We start from the raw sequence: 12,433 nt of genomic DNA, 5'->3' as shown, positions 1-12,433 counted from the left end.
CATCTATCTATATGTTATGTAGCCACCTGACGACCCAGCTGTACATCTAATGTAGCCACCTGACGACCCAGCTGTACATCTATCTATATGTTATGTAGCCACCTGACAACCCAGCTGTACATCTATCTATATGTTATGTAGCCACCTGACGACCCAGCTGTACATCTAATGTAGCCACCTGACGACCCAGCTGTACATCTATCTATATGTTATGTAGCCACCTGACGACCCAGCTGTACATCTATATGTTATGTAGCCACCTGACGACCCAGCTGTACATCTATCTATATGTTATGTAGCCACATGACGACCCAGCTGTACATCTATATGTTATGTAGCCACCTGACGACCCAGCTGTACATCCTTGCAGCCAGACATGCTTCATCAGTACATCAACACTTCCAAGCACGCCAGTGACGCGGCTCTCTCTGCCAGGTGAAAATGACAATAGTACCATATCTCTAGCTTGCATTAGCTAACACAAAGCGCAAGCCCAATTAGCGCCATATCAACCGGTACCTGCGACATCTCACCTAGCACTCAATACCGTTCTCCGATAGCGTGTCTGGCGTCCTCGTGGCGGCGGCGAACGGATGCTAAGTGACAGTGTAAATTTGGAGCTAATTAAAAAGCCCTTTGTAGGTGAGGACTGTGTAATGCATTTTTAATTAAGCCCAGGCTCCTGCCTCTTCCACTGAAGAGTCCCTGTTACCACGGGGATGTGGCATATCTCACGGTCACAACCGCTCCGGCTCGGATTTGAATACAGCATAGGGAGGAATTAGCCACGACAATGGAGCTAGGCCATATTGCCTCCCACGTTACTGATTCAACCCTTTCAATTGACTTACAATCTTTCCTCATTGACTGAAAGGTGAGAGTGGTGACGTCTTAAACTGTAGTAATTTTAAGATCTCATTCTTATGAAACGTAGAGAGACTGTGGCTTTCCTACGTAGCCTTCTGGATGTAGTGAAAAGGTATTGACGTCTTCAATACCTGCACCTCACTGTGCCACAATGCCACTGTCACTGAGAGTAGACGCCCTGGTGGAGCGAAGGCCTTCAATGGAGCCCAGCGACTGTTCTAAAAGGACTAAAGGAGTCCTATTGATCTGTTCAATTCCATACTGTCTTTTGAATGGCCCCAACTCCTACACCTACTAAAAGAACATGAACAACATTTTGGTGGCCCTGAGAAGAAGGGAGAGAAGCTACTGTTTTAAGAGAAGCCAGCTAGAGCAAGGTATTTGTGGCCTGTTTCATAAAGCGGTCTCAGGACCTGGGGAAAAGACAAAATAGTCCTTTATGAGTTACTGTTATGATGTTCTGTCTGTTTTTCCATGAAGAGGTGGGAGGTGTCGGAGGCCCTGACTGCAGCTTGTGTTCCCCTCTCTCATACAATCTGTGGTTGGGTCTGGACTGCTGTGTGGAACTCACGTCCTATAGGCTACACTGCCCAGTTGGTTGCGCACCATAGGGCAGTCGACTGCACCACCAGCCAACCAACCAGCCATTCATCTCTGGGAACGTCTCAGCGAATAACACTCACACTCTAAACAAGAGGCTGTTGTCACACTGGGACCAACATAATATTCACTTACTGCAGTGTGTGTGTTGTTATTTCACAAGTGTTCATTCAAAACTTTCCGCTGGGGCAGTTCCACTAATCTTGTCAACATATATGAATGGGTTCAATCATGCCTTTGGCCTCACCAACAGTCTATCCATAGTCAATCCAGGCGGTGTGAAGATCATTGGAATTATGCTCTGAACAAGCCACATCTTTCCCTCAGTCAGCAGTGTGATGTCATCCAGACAGCAGGTAGAGGCCCAGTCCAACAAACAGCTCTGTTACACAGCAGATGGCCCAGGGTGCTGTAAGCAGCCAATCAGGTGACCCAGGGTGCTGTAAGCAGCCATTCCAGGCAGGGCAAAGTGGTGGGGAGGGAGAGGGAGTGAAAAAGAGCGCAGGAAGGGTGCACGCTGCGGTGGAAATCCCAGCTAGTCAGGAGTTTAAAACCAAATCGATGGCCGGCAGACGGTGGGTTCTGCAGTGTGCATTTCTGCGATCTCTGCCTCCCCTCTCTTTCCTGGTACCGCCAAGGGCTATTTTCTCTACTACCTCTCTCTCCGTACTGTACCTCTCTCTCTCGCACACACGCACACACACACACACACACACACACACACACACACACACACACACACACACACACACACACACACACACACACACACACACACACACACACACAATCTCACCAGTGCTCTCCTTCATAACCTATTGATTTCTTCCTCTTCATCACAAGTTAAATCAACACTGTTGTCGGAGGCCTGCTACCCTCCTGGAATATTGAGCAGTTCAAAGGACAAGCTCTTTAAGATGGAGGTCACTGGGTTTGTTGGAAGATGAGATGCTGCTTTAGGTTGGGAAAAGGGGTTATTTTGGATGCACATGTAACCAAATCTCCCAGGCCTGAGGAAATTCATTGATGCTTCCACCTAGTATTGGGTTCTTCATACCATTCAGTTGTCGGAGAGCCAATGAGATTAGGTTCTCTGTTACGATCTTAGTGTGAATGTCTTGGTGCTGGGTCATCAACAGTATTATAGTGGGCATGTCACCGTTCATGCTCTTGAATTACAATCACACATTTTAGCTGAACACAAGATAACTCCAGTAATCATGCATCTACAGTTCCTTCAGAAAGTATTCACACACAATTCCCCATAATGTGAAAGTGGAATTTTGTTTGTAGATATTTTTTTCAAAGCTGAAATGTCTCGATCCAAAAAGTATTCTACCACTTTGTTATGGCAAACCTAAAAACGTTCAGGAATAAAAATGTGCTGAACAAATCAGATAATATATTGCATGGACTCATTCAGTGTTCAATAATAGGGGTTAACATGATTTTTGAATGACTACCCCATCTCTGTACATCACACATGCAACCATCTGTTAGGTCCCTCAATTGAGTAGTGAATTTCCAGCACATATTCAACCACAAAGTCTAGGGAGGTTTTTCAGTGCCTCGCAGAGAAGGGCACCAATTGGTAGATGTGTTTTAGGTTATCGTCCTGCTGAAAGGTGAATTTGTCCGCTTTTTAAATTTTTTTACACAAGGTCAAATTTACACAAGTTGCTTACCAAGACAACATTGAATGTTCATGAGTGGTCTAGTTACAGTTTTAACTTCAATCGGCTTTAAAATCTATGGCAAGACTTGAAAATGGCTGTCTAGCAAAGATCAACAATCAACTTGACAGAACTTGAAGAATTTTTTTAAACAATAATGGGCTAATGTTGCACAATCCAGGTGTGGAAAGCTCTTATCCAAAAAGACTCTCAGCTGTAATCGCTGCCGAAGGTGATTCTACAAAGTATTGATTCAGGGGTGTGAATATTTATGTAAATTTAGATTTTTCATTTTCAATAAATGTGCAAAAATGTCTAAACATGTTTTCACTTAGTCATTATGGGGTATTGGGTGTAGATGAGTATTTAATCCATTTTGAATTCAGGCTGTAAAACGATAAAATGTGGAATAAGTCAAGGAGTGTGACTGCTTTGTGAAGGCCCTGTATTATGATGGCAGGAAAAGCAGAGGACTTGCATAGAGAGCTGTAATATATTGTGGCAACTTGTGAATCACACGTGAAACGAGGACGCCGGCTCGTGAACGATAATCATGCTGCTCAGCCGTTCCTCACTCAGTCGGAGGAAGGCGCTAGCTGAAACAGTTGTCAAATCTCTGCCGATTTCCGTCCTGAAATCTACAAGTGAATTCTAATTTTCCCACCTCTTTGTTCTTTTGTCTGGCAGTGAGGGGAAGTTGGAGTTGGTGGGAGGAGGCAGTCTGTTGATCTACAACCTGACTGAGGAGGATGCAGGCGTCTACAGCTGTATGGCAGACAACACTAACAACACTATCGAGGCCAAGGCAGAGCTCACTGTACAAGGTACTGCACTGATGAAGTCAAACACACATCACTTTTCATGGGGTACTGGCCTGGAAAAAGTCTCATCTGATAGTGTGTTTCACACACTTAACCCGTTAGGGCTAGGGGGCAGTATTTACACGGCCGGATAAAAAACGTACCCGATTTAATCTGGTTATTACTACTGCCCAGAAACTAGAATATGCATATAATTATTGGCTTTGGACAGAAAACACCCTAAAGTTTCTAAAACTGTTTGAATGGTGTCTGTGAGTATAACAGAACTCAAATGGCAGGCAAAAACCTGAGAAGATTCTGTACAGGAAGTGCCCTCTCTGACCATTCCTTGGGCTTCTTGACTCTCTTTATTGAAAATGTTGGATCTTTGCTGTAACGTGACACTTCCTACGGCTCCCATAGGCTCTCAGAACCCGGGAAAAAGCTGAATGATGTCTTTGCAGCCCCTGGCTGAAAAACATTAGCGCCTTTGGTAAGTGGTCTATCAGAGGACAATGAGACTGAGGCGCGTGCACGAGGCGACCCCATGTTTTTATTTTCTCTCTCTTTGAACTAAAACACAGTTTCCCGGTCGGAATATTATCGCTTTTTTACGAGAAAAATGGCATAAAAATTTATTTTAAACAGCGGTTGACATGCTTCGAAGTACGGTAATGGAATATTTTGAAATCTTTTGTCACGAAACGCGTCACCCTTCTTTACACTTCGGATAGTGTCTTGAACGCACGAACAAAACAGGATATTTGAACATAACTATGGATTATTTTGAACCAAACCAACATTTGTTATTGAAGTAGAAGTCCTGGGAGTGCATTCTGACGAAGAACAGCAAAGGTAATAACATTTTTCTTATAGTAAATCTGACTTTGGTGAGGGCTAAACTTGGTGGGTGTCTAAATAGCTAGCCCTGTGATGCCGGGCTATCTACTCAGAATATTGCAAAATGTGCTTTCACCGAAAAGCTATTTTAAAATCGGACATAGCGAGTGCATAAAGGAGTTCTGTATCTATAATTCTTAAAATAATTGTTATGTTTTTTGTGAACGTTTATCGTGAGTAATTTAGTAAATTCACCGGAAGTTTGCGGGGGGTATGCTAGTTCTGAACGTCACATGCTAATGTAAAAAGCTGTTTTTTGATATAAATATGAACTTGATTGAACAAAACATGCATGTATTGTATAACATAATGTCCTAGGATTGTCCTCTGATGAAGATCATCAAAGGTTAGTGCTGCATTTAGCTGTGGTTTGGGTTTATGTGACATTATACGCTTGAAAAATGGGTGTCTGATTATTTCTGGCTGGGTACTCTCCTGACATAATCTAATGTTTTGCTTTCGCTGTAAAGCCTTTTTGAAATCGGACAGTGTGGTTAGATTAACGAGACGAACGGCTCGTGCACGCGCCCCAGTCTCATTGTTCTCAGATCGACCACTATCCAAATGCGCTACTGTTTTTCAGCCATGGCCTGCAAAGTCACCATTCAACGTTCTGGCGCCTTCTGAGAGCCTATGGGAGCGTTAGAAAATGTCACGTTATGCCAGAGATCCCCTGTTTTGGATAGAGATGATCAAGAAGGCCAAGAAATAGTCAGAGAGAGCGCTTCCTGTTTGGAATCTTCTCAGGTTTTGGCCTGCCAAATGAGTTCTGTTATACTCAGACACCCTTCAAACAGTTTTAGAAACTTTAGGGTGTTTTCTATCCAAATCAAACAATTATATGCATATTCTAGTTACTGGGCAGGAGTAGTAACCAGATTAAATCGGGTACGTTTTTTATCCGGCCGTGCAAATACTGCCCCCTATCCCCAACAGGTTAATGAATGTCGCTTTGAAAGATCCATTCTAACCGAGAAAGAGAGAACGAGGTCAAAAAACTCTCCAACAGGATAAAAACTCTCCAACAAGGATCCCGACACACACTGAGCGTAAATATATATTGATTGCAATTGTTCCCGAATGAGTGAGCGTTCATGCTGCCCTTTATGACCCTTTGTTTAACAAGACACCAGCCATGCCGGTTTAGCCCACTAGGGCACATTGCTCTACCAATTCTTTGTGATGATAATTACTGTTTGTATGCTTTATGTGAAATACTTAGTTTAGTAAATAAATGATTTTAAGACAGTTGATGTATGGAGGATTTAGTAAAGGCTGGGTTCGTGCAGATAACAACAATTTACGACGTTTGGAATGAGACTGGACGCGAGGTAAAATACACCATTTAAACCAGAAGATAATCGGCCTATAATATAATATAATATATAATGTTATAATTTAGGAAAATTATAACTTTGTAATCTGAATATTTTCCTTGGTGCCCCGATCTCCTAGTTAATTACAGTTAAACGATTAATCAGTTTAATCGCGTGATAATTATAGGGAGTTATTTTGATAAACATGTCTTCAGTTAATGGTGCCCAAAGACACGACAGTACACACTTCCTTATTTCTATTCATTTCTTATCTTCCTCCACAACATCCTGTGTGGCTCAGTTGGGAGAGAATGGCGCTTGCCAGGGTTGTGGGTTGGATTCCCACGGGGGACCAGTAGGTAAATGTATGTACTCACTACTGGAAGTCCCTCTGGATGAGAGCGCCTGCTAAAATGGCTCAATTGTGTTGACATGTTGTGCAGAAGCACCGGTAAAGTGTTCCATTAATTGGTTCTCCTGACAATTGGACAAAATAAATGCTCAATTGGCTGCTTCAGGAAAAGGGGTTTTATTTTATTTTGAAGGACATGGATACAAATGTGTAGGGTGCAATTGATGGACATTTCTAGAATAAAAAGTCTCTCTTTCGAAAGACCTAAAGCCTTTTCACCCAAATGAATGTGATGTAGGCTTTGTGGCAAGTTTCTGTACAAATTTGTTTCCGAGAAATAAACCAAAAATTGATGTGACCCAATGGAAGACTTGGTGATGATTAGTGTGGTGGTTTTCTCTGCAGAATGATTGAGGGGCCCTACAGGCAGCTGTTGCTTGTCTGTTGAATTGAATTGAACAGTTTGAGGATTGCAGTTGGCTGCTTTGCTTAAGGGGATCGTGCGGACACACATACATACATACATACACACACACACACACACACACACACACACACACACACACACACACACACACACACACACACACACACACACACACACATCACTCTGAATCAAAACAAGACGGGATGTATTCTCCACACCGACCCATAGTTTGGTTTGATTTCCAAGCTGTGAACCTAGAACTTTGAAAGAAGTTCAAGTGTTGTTGCTTTGCTGCTGTTTACTCAAAATCTATTCTGAATCAGTGGAGTTGCTTGTCACTCATTTTTAAAGATGGTTAGAACTCCTGAAACAACAGTCCCATGGCTTTAGTTTGACATGGCAGATACTGTACAGTCTAGTCTGTCTCACGTAGTCTCACTAGGCCTCACTTCACTTTATTCTCACGGACCAATGGGGACACGCATAGGCACACAGTCACGCTCAACACACACTGTCTCACGCGCGCCACACATACTGTCTCTCACACACACACACACACACACACACACACACACACACACACACACACACACACACACACACACACACACACACACACACACACAGTCTCACACACACACACACACACACAGTCTCACACACAGTCTCACACACAGTCGCACAAGAGTGTGTGTAATGGCTCTAGGGGCCCTCTCTGCCAGGGTACAGGGGCCAGGCTGTGTGGCTGCGCTGCAATGTCTCCCCCTTTATTGGAGCTGGCAAGACAATAAATGAGGCCAGAGGACGCAGCAGGTTTTAATTACAGGGCCTGTGCCATTGTTGCACTGCGGAGGCCTGGGTTTTAAATGGTCCTCTCTCCAGGACTGAAATGTGTGCACTGCGCATGTGTGTATTTGTCTGTGAGTTCCTTAATGCATTTCTATATGTTAGGTAACGTGTGTGTGTGAGAGATTCTGGGTGGTGGAAATGTGTGCCTGCCGTGTTCTTTCCATGTGCTCTTCATAGGGAGGACAAGCCTGGGTCCAGTAAAAGTTGAATAGCCTGCCTGTACAGAGGGAATATTTCTATATTTATATTTGAGCTAGGAGCTAGCTCAGGGGGGTGTGAGATGTTTCCTCTAATGTAGAAATAGATTGAGATGGGAAACTAGAAGATGAGACTTGTTGTTTTGTCCACCCACAGTCCAGAATAGTGGCTGTAAATGGCCCTCTACAGCTGAGGCAGTGGGAGTCTGATAAGAATCTCTAGGTGTTTGAACTGTGACATATTGCCTTGCTGATCTCTCCCAGTCGGTCGCCCCAACGTCATCAACCTGGCATTTTCAGGAAGTAAAAAAAGAATGTTCCATGAGCTATTTTGGGCACGGACGCGTATGGGGAAGGAAACACCCCTTTTCACTGCTTTATGGGATTTGTGGATTTGCCTATCTTTTTGGGATCGTGAACGAGAGTGGATGGGGGGACCATGAGTGTCTGCCCGTGTAGATGCTCATACTGTGTGTGTGTGTGTGTGTGTGTGGTCATGTGAGATGGTCTGTTAGACAGAAAGCATCTTTCCATGTTCCAGTCTGTTTGTTCTGTGTGTGACAGCGAGGCCCCACTAGGGCTCTGGCGTGAACTCAGCTCTCACCAGTGTGTGACAGCGAGGCCCCACTAGGGCTCTGACGTGAACTCAGCTCTCACCAGTGTGTGACAGCGAGGCCCCACTAGGGCTCTGGCGTGAACTCAGCTCTCACCAGTGTGTGACAGCGAGGCCCCACTAGGGCTCTGGCGTGAACTCAGCACTCACCAGTGTGTGACAGCGAGGCCCCACTAGGGCTCTGGCGTGAACTCAGCACTCACCAGTGTGTGACAGCGAGGCCCCACTAGGGCTCTGACGTGAACTCAGCACTCACCAGTGTGTGACAGCGAGGCCCCACTAGGGCTCTGGCGTGAACTCAGCTCTCACCAGTGTGTGACAGCGAGGCCCCACTAGGGCTCTGGCGTGAACTCAGCACTCACCAGTGTGTGACAGCGAGGCCCCACTAGGGCTCTGGCGTGAACTCAGCACTCACCAGTGTGTGACAGCGAGGCCCCACTAGGGCTCTGGCGTGAACTCAGCACTCACCAGTGTGTGACAGCGAGGCCCCACTAGGGCTCTGGCGTGAACTCAGCTCTCACCAGTGTGTGACACGTGTTATTCAGTTTGGCCAGTTGGAATCGTGATTGGACGGTTTTCTCTGCTAACCAAAGGCAAGCTTCTAAAAAGCTAGAATAGCTCTTATCTGGGTGTATAAGAACGTAGAGACACAGAGGCTTCCCCATTTCAAGTAGATTGAATGTCAATAAAATAATTGGACCACATTTGTCAGGAATTCTTCAAGTTGCACCATACCTTTATGCAACGGAAAACTCCACATTGCTCCAAGACGTCTCCTCTACTGTACCTCCGGCTCAGTTAGATAGTAGAGTGCATTGAAATAGAACTGTAATGTTTAAACTAAGTGGTCCCCCAGCGGATACATTTAATTGCTTGTTGCCATGTTAAAGATGTGTATTAAACTTGAACATAGACCATAATTGATTTAGCCATGGGAAGCCTGCATAGTTTTTTCCCCCGTTTGCTCTCTTCACAGCAACTTAAGCTAATTCCCCTATTAACCCTGGTGGTTTAGCACATTTCATCACTTAATTAACAAAAACTTATGTCTAGAAGTGACTGTATTAAAGGGATAGTTTCAGGATGTTGTTAATTAGTCAATCTATCTACAGAGTCAGATGAACTTGTGGATACAATTTTTTTGTTTCTGCGTGCAGTTTGGAGTTTGCTAGTGTTAGCGCCATTACTTTCCTGTAGATATCCAGTTATTGCGCTAACGCTAGTTAGCATTGGCTCGAGAAACTACAGTTGAAGTCGGAAGTTTACATACACTTAGGTTGGAGTCATTAAAACTTGTTTTTCAACCACTCCACAAATTTCTTGTTAACTTCTAACGTCCCACCCTAGTTAACAGCCAGTGGAATCGCGTGGCGCGAAATACAAATGCCTCAAAAATGCTATAACTTCAATTTCTCAAACATATGACTATTTTACACCATTTTATAGACAAGACTCTCGTTAATCTAACCACGATTGTCCGGTTTCAAAAAGGCTTTACAGCGAAAGCAAAACATTAGATTATGTCAGGAGAGTACCCTGCCAAAAATAATCACACAGCCATTTTCAAAGCAAGCATATATGTCACAAAAACCAAAACCACAGCTAAATGCAGCACTAACTTTTGATGATCTTCATCAGATGACACTCCTAAGACATTATGTTATACAATACATGTATGTTTTGTTCAATCAAGTTCATATTTATATCAAAATCCAGCTTTTTACATTAGCATGTGATTTTCAGAACTAGCATACTGCAAACTTCCGGTGAATTTACTAAATTACTCATGATAAACGTTGACAAAATACATAACAATTATTTTAAGAATTATAGATACAGAACTCCTTTATGCAAACGCCAAGTCAGATTTTAAAATAGCTTTTCGGCGAAAGCACATTTTGCAATATTCTGAGTACATAGCTCGGCCATCACAGGCTAGCTAATTTGACACCCACCAAGTTTGGGGCTCACTAAACTCAGAATTACTATTAGAAAAATTGGATTACCTTTGCTGTTCTTCGTCAGAATGCACTCCCAGGACTTCTACTTCAACAACAAATGTTGTTTTGGTTCCAAATAATCCATAGTTATATCCAAATACCTCCGTTTTGTTCGTGCGTTCAGGTCACTATCCGAAGGGTAACGCGCAAGCGCATTTCGTGACAAAGAAATTCTAAATATACCATTACCGTACTTTGAAGCATGTCAAACGCTGTTTAAAATAAATGTTTATGCTATTTTTCTCTTAAAATAGCGATAATATTCCAACCGGGCAACGTTGTATTCATTCAAAGGCTGAAAGAAAACAAATGGATAAGTCTTGTGAATGCGCATCTCAGTCTTACTGTCACCAGACTGACCACTTACAAACTCTGCTGCTGTTCTTTGCCCAGAGACAGCAGACACCCCATTCCACTTTCTAAAGGCTTTAGAGAGCCAATGGAAGCCTTAGAAATTGTCACGTTACAGCACAGATGCTGTATTTTCGATAGAGATGCAACAGAAGGACAACAAATTGTCAGACAGGGCACTTCCTGTATGGAATCTTCTCAGGTTTTGGCCTGCCATATGAGTTCTGTTATACTCAGACACCATTCAAACAGTTTTAGAAACTTTAGGGTGTTTTCTATCCAAATCTACTAATTATATGCATATTCTAGTTTCTGGGCAAGAGTAGTAACCTGTTTAAATCGGGTATGTTTTTTTTATCCGGCCGTGAAAATACTGCCCCCTAGCCCCAACAGGTTAACAAACTATAGTTTTGGCAAGTCGGTTAGGACATCTACTTTGTGCATGACACAAGTAATTGTTCCAACAATTGTTTACAGACAGATAATTTCACTTATAATTCACTGTATCACAATTCCAGTGGGTCAGAAGTTTACATACACTAAGTTGACTGTGCCTTTAAACAGCTTGGAAAATTCCAGAAAATGATGTCTTGGCTTTAGAAGCTTCTGATAGGCTAATTGACATAATTTGAGTCAATTGGGTCAAACTCAGTGCCTCTTTGCTTGACATCATGGGAAAATCAAAAGAAATCAGCCAAGACATCAGAAAAATAATTGTAGACCTCGCTGGTACCTTGGGAGCAATTGTAGACCTCCACAATCCTTGGGAGCAATTTCCAAACGCCTGAAGGTACCACATTCGTCTGTACAAACAATACTACGGAAGTATAAACACCATGGGATCACGCAGCCTTCATACCGCTCAGGAAGGAGACACATTCTGTCTCCTAGAGATGAACGTACTTTAGTGTGAAAAGTACAAATCAATCCCAGAACAACAGCAAAGGACCTTGTGAAGATGCTGGAGGAAACAGGTCCACAAGTATCTATATCCACAGTAATACGAGTCCTGTTTCGACATAACCTGAAAGGCCGCTCAGCAAGGAAGAAGCCACTGATCCAAAACCGCCATAAAAAAGCCAGACTGCAGTTTGCAACTGCACATGGGGACAACGATCGTACTTTTTGGAGAAATGTCCACTGGTCTGATGAAACAAAAATAGAACTGTTTGGCCATAATGACCATTGTTATGTTTGGAGGAAAAAGGGGAGTCTTGCAAGCCGAAGAACACCATCCCAACCGTGATGCATGGGGGGGGTGGCAGCATCATGTTGTGGGGGTGCTTTGCTACAGGAGGGACCGGTGCCCTTCACAAAATAGGTGGCATCATGAGGGAGGAAAATTATGTGGATATATTGAAGCAACATCTCAAGACATCAGTCAGGAAGTTAAAGCTTGGTTGCGAATGGGTCTTCCAAATGGACAATGACCCCAAGCATACTTCCAAAGTTGTGGCAGAATTGCTTAAGGACAACAAAGTCAAGGTA

General features: G+C 43.5%; 1 protein-coding gene across 13 annotated transcripts in view; it reads left to right on the top strand.

Moving 5' to 3' along the window:
• neo1a (neogenin 1a) overlaps positions 1 to 12,433 on the top strand; it is a 230,835-nt gene that overhangs the window by 131,048 nt on the left and 87,354 nt on the right. For all 13 annotated transcript variants that reach the window (XM_082957929.1, XM_082957926.1, XM_082957923.1 and 10 more), the window contains exon 5: positions 3,828 to 3,964. In XM_082957929.1, coding sequence (XP_082814055.1) covers positions 3,828 to 3,964 — 137 coding nt within the window. The remainder of the gene's footprint in view (positions 1 to 3,827; positions 3,965 to 12,433) is intronic.

This window comes from Salmo salar, chromosome 11 (assembly GCF_965601325.2).
Source record: "Salmo salar chromosome 11, fSalSal1, whole genome shotgun sequence".
Classification (NCBI taxonomy): Eukaryota; Metazoa; Chordata; class Actinopteri; order Salmoniformes; family Salmonidae; genus Salmo; species Salmo salar.
The sequence above is the reverse complement of the archived record's forward strand: the minus strand, read 5'-3'. Positions and strand labels throughout refer to the sequence as shown.